The 7,987-nt window shown below is 54.1% G+C and overlaps 1 protein-coding gene across 1 annotated transcript in view; it reads left to right on the top strand.

The window, feature by feature from the left end:
- Positions 1 to 7,969, top strand: part of PFAS (phosphoribosylformylglycinamidine synthase) — a 14,110-nt gene extending 6,141 nt beyond the window's left edge. Inside the window, exons 11-27 of the mRNA XM_015562532.1 lie at positions 2,219 to 2,292; positions 2,407 to 2,563; positions 2,845 to 2,906; positions 3,020 to 3,181; positions 3,400 to 3,525; positions 3,651 to 3,782; positions 4,012 to 4,242; positions 4,375 to 4,555; positions 4,639 to 4,722; positions 4,939 to 5,094; positions 5,299 to 5,418; positions 5,704 to 5,849; positions 5,948 to 6,155; positions 6,502 to 6,593; positions 6,672 to 6,786; positions 7,582 to 7,916; positions 7,961 to 7,969. Coding sequence (XP_015418018.1) covers positions 2,219 to 2,292; positions 2,407 to 2,563; positions 2,845 to 2,906; positions 3,020 to 3,181; positions 3,400 to 3,525; positions 3,651 to 3,782; positions 4,012 to 4,242; positions 4,375 to 4,555; positions 4,639 to 4,722; positions 4,939 to 5,094; positions 5,299 to 5,418; positions 5,704 to 5,849; positions 5,948 to 6,155; positions 6,502 to 6,593; positions 6,672 to 6,786; positions 7,582 to 7,916; positions 7,961 to 7,969 — 2,390 coding nt within the window. The remainder of the gene's footprint in view (positions 1 to 2,218; positions 2,293 to 2,406; positions 2,564 to 2,844; positions 2,907 to 3,019; positions 3,182 to 3,399; positions 3,526 to 3,650; positions 3,783 to 4,011; positions 4,243 to 4,374; positions 4,556 to 4,638; positions 4,723 to 4,938; positions 5,095 to 5,298; positions 5,419 to 5,703; positions 5,850 to 5,947; positions 6,156 to 6,501; positions 6,594 to 6,671; positions 6,787 to 7,581; positions 7,917 to 7,960) is intronic.
- Positions 7,970 to 7,987: the final 18 nt, after the last annotated feature.

Raw genomic sequence — 7,987 nt, forward strand, 5'->3', positions numbered from 1 at the left:
ATGGCCAGAGCAGTACAGCATTTTATATCCTCCTTATGAGGGTCCCAGTTTCTCCAAATCCTCACCAACACTTGTTATTAGCTTTCTGTTTGATGATAGTCATCATGTGTACACAAAGTGGTATCTTATTGTGGTTTTGATTTATGTCTCATATGTTTGTTGGCTATTTGTATATTTTTGGAGAAATGTCTATTTGCCCATTTAAGTTGAGTTATTTATCCTTTTTTAATAGAGTTGTAAGAGTTCATTATATATTCTGGATACTAGACCCTTATCAGATAGATACATGGTTTGCAAATACTTTCTCCCATTTTGTGGGTTGTCTTTTTACTTTCTATATGGTATCCTCTGAAGCACAGATGTTTTTAATTTTGGTAAAATACAATTTAATTTTTCTTTTGCTACTTGTGGTTTTAGTGTCATGACCAAGAAACCATTGCCTAAGCCAAGGTCATGAAGGTTTACTTGTATGTTTTCTTATAATATTTTTGTAACTTTTAGCTCTTGCACTGAGGTCTCTGACATTTTAAATTAATTTTTATATTAATTTATAAAACTTCATTCTCTCATATGTGGCTATCTAGTTGTCCCAACACTACCTTTTGAAAAGACTTTTCTTATCCCATTGAATTGTCTTGGGACTCTTGTCAAAAGTCTCTTGGCCAGCTCCAGCTGGTTTTGCTCAGTGGATAGAGCATCAGCCTGCAGACTGAAGGGTCCCAGGTTCTATTCCGGTCAACAGCAGATGCCCGGGTTGCGGGCTTGATCCCCCAGTAGGGGCGTGTAGGAGGCAGCCGACCAATGATTCTCTCTCATCATTGATGTTTCTATCTCTCTCATGCTCTTCCTTCCTCTCTGAAATCAATAAAAATATATTTTTAAAAATCAGTTGGCCATAAATGTATGCGTTGGTTTGTGGACTCAACAGTTGTAGTACATTGACCTATACCAGGTATATTCTATAGATCTGTATCTATCTATCCTTATGTTAGTACCACAATCTTGATTACTGTAGCTTTGTAGTGAATTTTAAAAGCAGAAGTGTTGCCGAAACCGGTTTGGCTCAGTGGATAGAGCGTCGGCCTGCGGACGGAAAGGTCCCAGGTTCGATTCCGGTCAAGGGCATGTACCTGGGTTGCGGGCACTTCCCCAGTAGGAGATGTGCGGGAGGCAGCTGATCGATGTCTCTCTCTCATCGATGTTTCTAACTCTCTATCTCTCTCCCTTCCTCTCTGTGAAAAAAATCAATAAAATATATTAAAAAAAAAAAAAAAGCAGAAGTGTTGTTTGGCTATTTGAAGTCCCTCATATTTCCATAGACATTTTAGGAGCAGCTGATCAATTTCTGTGAAAAAGGTGACTGACTGTGTTGATTCTACAGATCTTTTGGGGGAATATTGCTATCAAAACAATATTAATTCAGTCTATGAACATGAGATCCCTTTCCATTTATTTAAGTCTACTATCTTATAATTTTCAGAGTAAGTTTTACATTTCTATTGTTAAATTTATTTCTAAGTAATTTATTCTTTTTGATGCTGTTGTTAATGGGTGTGCATACTTCTATACATTGCTTTTTTTTAACCTAGCAATATATTTTAGAGATCATTTCATACCGATGCAGTCATATTACTTCATTATATTCATATGTAATTCTTTCCTTTGGTGGCTGAGTGTTTCATTGTGTGGACATACCATAATTTTATTTAATCAGTTCTCTATTGTTACCACCAAATTATTTCCTAAATTTGGTAATACAAATAATGCTGCAGTGTTTAATTTTGGACATAGGTGATTCTGTACCTGTGCAAATAAATCTGGTGGATAAATTCCTCTAAGTGTATTTATCCAATCAAAGAATATGTGTGTTTGTAATTTTTAAAAAATATATATTTTATTGATTCTTCGCAGAGAGGAAAGGAGAGGGATAGAGAGTTAGAAACATCGATGAGAGAGGAACACTGATCAGCTGCCTCCTGCACACTCCCCGCTGGGGATGTGCCTGCAACCAAGGTACATGCCCTTGACCGGAATCGAACCTGGACTCTTGAATCCGCAGGCTGACGCTCTATCCGCTGAGCCAAACCGGTTAGGGCTGTGTTTGTAATTTTGATTGCTCTATCCTAATATCAGCTATCCTTTGTCCTCACACTTCTTCATACTCATACTTCTTTTAATCACTTCCTCAGTGCTCTGAATCTTCCCTCCCTCATTGCAGGCATGGATGTTGTAAAGGTTGGGGGTCCTGTCTACAGGATTGGAGTGGGGGGCGGAGCTGCTTCGTCTGTACAGGTGAGTAGGAATAGCTGCAGATGCAGACTCCATGATATCGCCAGGCCCCGTGTGCGGATGGGGAGTGGGAGCTCCTAAGCCCCCTGAGCTGAGCCATGCCGTACGTTCCCACAGGTGCAGGGAGACAACGCCAGTGACCTGGACTTTGGGGCTGTGCAGCGGGGAGACCCGGAGATGGAACAGAAGATGAACCGTGTGATTCGGGCTTGTGTGGAGGCCCCCAGGGGAAACCCCATCTGCAGCCTCCATGACCAGGGTGCTGGTGGCAATGGTGAGAGAAGGGGCTGGCCTACCTGGTCTGCCAGGTTTGGTTTAGGAAGAGGCGTCAAGAATCTGCAACGAACCATGCAGCTCTGGTCTCCATTCCCTATATACTGTGTGGACAGGCTGAAGGTTGGGGCACGGAAGCCTGCTGCATGGGACAGTGGGTGGTGCGGGTGTAGCAGTGATTCACACAGGGACACACAGAACTTGGAGGCCAGGGACTGCCCTTTGTGTGCCTGGTGCTGCCCGGACCCAGATCACCACCTCTTCCTGCAACCCTCTCACCAGGCAATGTCCTAAAGGAGCTGAGCGACCCGGCTGGAGCCATTATTTACACCAGCTGCTTCCAGGCGAGTCTCTTCCCGGAAGTCTGGCCATCAAAGTCTCTCCAGCCCAGCCTGCCCACATGAAACTTGGGAGTACCCACTGACCCTTCTCTTTCCTCCTCCTCCATGGTGTGCAGCTCGGGGACCCAACCCTGAACGCCCTGGAAATCTGGGGGGCTGAGTACCAGGAGTCTAATGCGCTTCTGCTGAGGCCCTCAGACCGGGACTTCCTGCGTCGGGTCGGCGCCCGGGAACGCTGCCCAGCCTGCTTTGTGGGCACCATCACTGGAGACAGGAGAGTGAGTTGGCCCCTGAAGCAGACACTGTGGGTGGGCGTGAGCTGCTTAGGCACAGCTGGTGGCAAACGTGTTATGGGGAGGATGTGGGAGGCAGAAAGGGCTAGGAACGCACCAGGGGAAACCAGCCAGGGGGGAGAGCTTTCTGCCCTGCTTTCTGAAGCGCTTCCTGCGGTGGTCGTCATCTCATTCCCCCTGGGCACTGTGCCTGTGGTCTACAGATAGTGCTGGTGGATGATCGGCAGTGTCCTGTGGGAGGAAAGGGCCAGGGAGATGCCCCCTTGATGCCTAACACAACCCTTGTGGACCTGGAGCTGGACTGGGTGCTGGGCAAGATGCCTCGGAAGGTACGTGGGGTTGGGGAGGAGGCTGAGTTTCTCCTCTCCTGGCCCTGTGGCCCTGTCTGTGCTTTGTCACCTGTGTGCCAGCCCTCCCCCAGGTGCTTACACCCCGATTGCCATCTGTGTTGCAGGAGTTCTTCCTCCAGAGGACTGTCCCTTTGCTGCAGCCTCTGGTCCTGCCTCCGGGGCTGAGCGTGCGCCAGGCCCTGGAGCGGGTCCTGAGGCTGCCTGCTGTGGCCAGCAAGCGCTACCTCACCAACAAGGTCCTCCCTGCACTCCTGCCCTGGCCCTCAGCCCTCTGCCCTCTTCCCCCAGCTCCCCTACCCCTGGCCTCCCATCCTTGGGGACTGCTGTGGGGTTCAGACCCAAGGGAAAAGGGGCAGGGCAGCCACCCTCATGGCCTCTGGTCTGCATGGTCAAGGCAAGCTAGGCCTCCCGCCAATCCTGTGTCCCTGGCCCTTGTGCTCTTGCCAACCCCACCTGGTTCCACAGGTGGACCGCTCCGTGGGTGGCCTGGTGGCCCAGCAGCAGTGTGTCGGGCCCCTGCAGACTCCTCTAGCAGACGTGGCAGTTGTGGCACTGAGTCACCAGGAGCTCGTAGGGGCCGCCACAGCCCTGGGAGAGCAGCCGGTCAAGAGCCTGCTGGACCCCAAGGCTGCTGCCCGGCTGGCTGTGGCCGAGGCCCTCACCAACCTGGTGTTTGCTCTAGTCACTGACCTCCGGGTGAGTCCCCCACAGCTTCTGCCTGGAGCCCCGGCCTCTGGGACGCATCCACATCCACCATTCAGTTACCCCGCTGCCCTTCATGCTGTGGCCTCCCTTCCCCTCTAATGCCAAGTCTCTGCCACTTCCCAGGATGTGAAGTGCAGTGCGAACTGGATGTGGGCAGCCAAGCTCCCAGGGGAGGGGGCGGCTCTGGCCGATGCCTGTGAGGCTATGGTGGCAGTGATGGCGGCCCTGGGGGTGGCAGTGGACGGCGGCAAGGACTCCCTCAGCATGGCTGCCCGGGTTGGCTCTGAGACTGTGTTGGCTCCTGGTGAGGTCTGGGGGCCACTGGGAGAGGGATGGGACCTTGCGGGTCCAGGCTGGCACCTTACTCTCTTACTCCTTGCTCCATAGGGTCACTGGTCATCTCAGCCTATGCTGTCTGTCCAGACATTACAGCCACTGTGACCCCAGACCTCAAGTGTCCTGGAGGGAGAGGTATGGGTTCTTGCCCTCCTCCCTGCATTGTGTATTCAGAGCCTGGTCCTTTGTCTGGGTCTCCATCGTGAATGCTAACCAGCCCTTGCCACGTCCTGCCCCATGTCTGCACGGGCTGCAGTGCTTTCTGGGACTGGGTCTGAGTGTCCCAGCACCTGTTGGAACTTGGGTGCTCATGAGCCATCCATCTCCCCTCACCTTTCCCTGTCCCTCCAGGCCGTCTGCTGTACGTGCCCCTGAGTCCTGGGCAGCACCGGCTCGGGGGCACAGCCCTGGCCCAGTGCTTCTCCCAGCTTGGTGAGCACCCTCCCGACCTGGACCTTCCTGAAAACTTGGTACGTGCCTTCAGCATCACCCAGGGGCTGCTGAGAGGTGAGTGAGGCCCTGGTGCAGGTGGTGGGTATGGCCGGCAGTGGCAGCATTCCCCAGCTGAGCGTGTGAGGGTGGGCAAGAGGGAGCAGCTGCTCTCCTCTCTGGCTCTCTGTGCGTGCCCACATTCTCACACATACTCTCTACCCCTGAGCAGGGGCGAGGTTTGGCCTCGGAGGTTGCTGAGCGTTATTCCTCTTCCTCCAGACCGCCTCCTCTGCTCAGGCCATGATGTCAGCGATGGGGGTCTCATCACCTGCCTGCTGGAGATGGCCTTTGCTGGGAATTGTGGGATAGAAGTGGACGTGCCTGCCTCTGAGGTCGATGGTGAGGAGCACAGGGTCCAGACTCAGGCGTGAGCTGCCTGTCCCACCCTGCAAACCCATGTCCTTTTAAAGAACATAGTGTCCCAGCTCCTTTTCCCCCGAGTCCGTTGCTGTCTTCTCGGACCACTGAGCCAGGTGGCACCCACTGTTCTGACTGTATCCCAGTCTCATAGACCTCACCCACCCCAGTCCCTGCCTCCGCTCCCTCAATCCTCAGTCATACCCTCCTGACTACCTGAGTCATATCAGTACTCGAGTCCCCCTGACGCCCCCGTTGCTCTCCCAGTGCTGCCTGTGCTGTTCACTGAGGAGCCAGGCCTGGTCCTGGAGGTGCAGGAGACAGACCTGGCCCAGGTGCTAAAGCGATACCAGGATGCTGGCCTCCACTGCCTGGAGCTGGGCCACACGGGCCACGTCGGGCCCCATGCCATGGTGAGGACGAGCGGGTGTGGAGGGCGGTGTGGCTCACCTCCTCCAGCCTCAGGTTGGGCATTTTGCCCTTGGCCTCTGAGAGATTTGCCCCCCTCTAGGTCCGGGTGTCAGTGAGCGGGGCTGTGGCTCTGGAGGAGCCTGTTGGGCAGCTGCGAGCCCTCTGGGAAGAGACGAGTTTCCAGCTGGACCGGCTGCAGGCAGAGCCGAGCTGTGTGGCTGAGGAGGAACAAGGGCTCAGGGAGCGGACAGGGCCCCGCTACTGCCTGCCCCCCAGCTTTCCCAAAGCGTCCGTGCCCCGCGAGCCCGGTGAGGAAGTGTGTGCAGAGGCTTCGCTTCCCGGGCACCTGGGGCCTGAGGCCCAGGCCTGCTCTGCAAAAGGAGTCCGGGGCCTTGGCCAGGGAGCTCAGTTGTTAGAGCATCATCCCGACCCACCACGGTTTCGAGTTCGATTCCTGGTCAGAGCACATACAAGAAGCAACCAGTGAATGTACAAATAAGTGAAAAAACAAATCAGTCTCTCTCTCACTCTCTCACTCTTATCTCTACCTTCCTCTCTCGCTCTCAAATTAATAAATAAAAATTTAGGGATAAAAAGGTGCCTGGGGGTTGGGGTGGGAAGTGGCCCTCTAGAAGAGACACTTCTCCCCCCCAGGTGGCCCCACCCCCCGAGTCGCCATCTTGCGAGAGGAGGGCAGTAACGGAGACCGGGAGATGGCCGATGCCTTCCACTTGGCTGGGTTCGAGGTGAGCAGTGAGCCTGCAGAGCTGGGGATGGGCCTCAGACTGTGTGTCCTCTGACACTTCCCCTCCCCACCCTGCCAGGTGTGGGATGTGACCATGCAAGACCTCTGCTCGGGGGCAGTCAAGCTGGACACGTTCCGCGGTGTGGCCTTCGTGGGCGGCTTCAGCTACGCAGACGTCCTGGGCTCTGCCAAAGGTCAGCGTGCGGGCTCTGCCCACTTCCTCCCCCACATTCCTGAGGAGGTGGCTTAGCTCCCCTCCTGCTAGGCTGGGCCTTGGCCTCGCACCTCCACAGGCCAGGGGGGAGGGCCTTCGTTCTGGGCCAGATGCCTCACTTAGATGAGGCAGGTGGCCGGTGGGGCAGTGCACCCTTGGCTGGAGGGCACGCGCCCTGTCGAACCTCCAGCAGATCGTGCTGTGGGAGAGCTGGCTCAGCATGGCTCAATCCTTCTGTTTTTTAAGAGAAGCCAGAAATCCAGATTTTCATATGAAATCTTATTTTTATTTTTATTTTTTAAATATATTTTATTAATTTTTTACAGAGAGGAAGGGAGAGAGATAGAGAGCTAGAAACATCGATGAGAGAGAAACATCGATTAGCTGCCTCCTGCACATCTCCCACTGGGGATGTGCCCGCAACCCAGGTACATGCCCTTGACCGGAATCGAACCTGGGACCTTTCAGTCCGCAGGCCGACGCTCTATCCACTGAACTAAACTGGTTTCGGCTGAAATTTTATTTTTAAATGTTAAGCAACTAAATAAAAAACTTTGAAAATGCTCTGCTGGTCCAGCAAAAGACTTCTCATGGGCCCTGTCTGGCCAGGAATGGGCAATATGAATGAAGCAGAGGAACCCGTTTCTTCCCCTACACTTGCCCTGAGCTCTGCAGAGGGGGCGGGCCTGAGGGCATGTAACAGTGCATGTTAGCAGGGAAAGCAGCCATCTCCCTTCATTCCAAGTCTCACCCCACCTGTCCTGCTCCCTCCTAGGGTGGGCAGCTGCCGTGACCTTTCATCCACAGGCCGGGGCTGAGCTGAGGCGCTTCCGGAAGCGGCCGGACACCTTCAGCCTGGGCGTGTGTAACGGCTGTCAGCTGCTGGCTCTGCTGGGCTGGGTGGGAGGCCACCCCGACAAGGAGGAAGAGGAGATGGGCCACGACTCCGACTCTTGGGCAGCCCAGCCCGGCCTCCTGCTTCGCCACAACCTGTCTGGGCGTTTTGAGTCTCGCTGGGCCAGTGTGCGTGTGGGGCCCGGGCCAGCCCTGATGCTCCGAGGGATGGAGGGTGCTGTGCTGCCTGTGTGGAGCGCCCATGGCGAAGGTGAGGCGACTGGAAGGCAGGGGGAGTGTCTGGGGGCAGTGGAGGGGAGAGGGCATGAAGCAGCTTTGCTCTTGCT

Source organism: Myotis davidii, unplaced genomic scaffold, assembly GCF_000327345.1.
Source record: "Myotis davidii unplaced genomic scaffold, ASM32734v1 scaffold37, whole genome shotgun sequence".
Lineage (NCBI taxonomy): Eukaryota > Metazoa > Chordata > Mammalia > Chiroptera > Vespertilionidae > Myotis > Myotis davidii.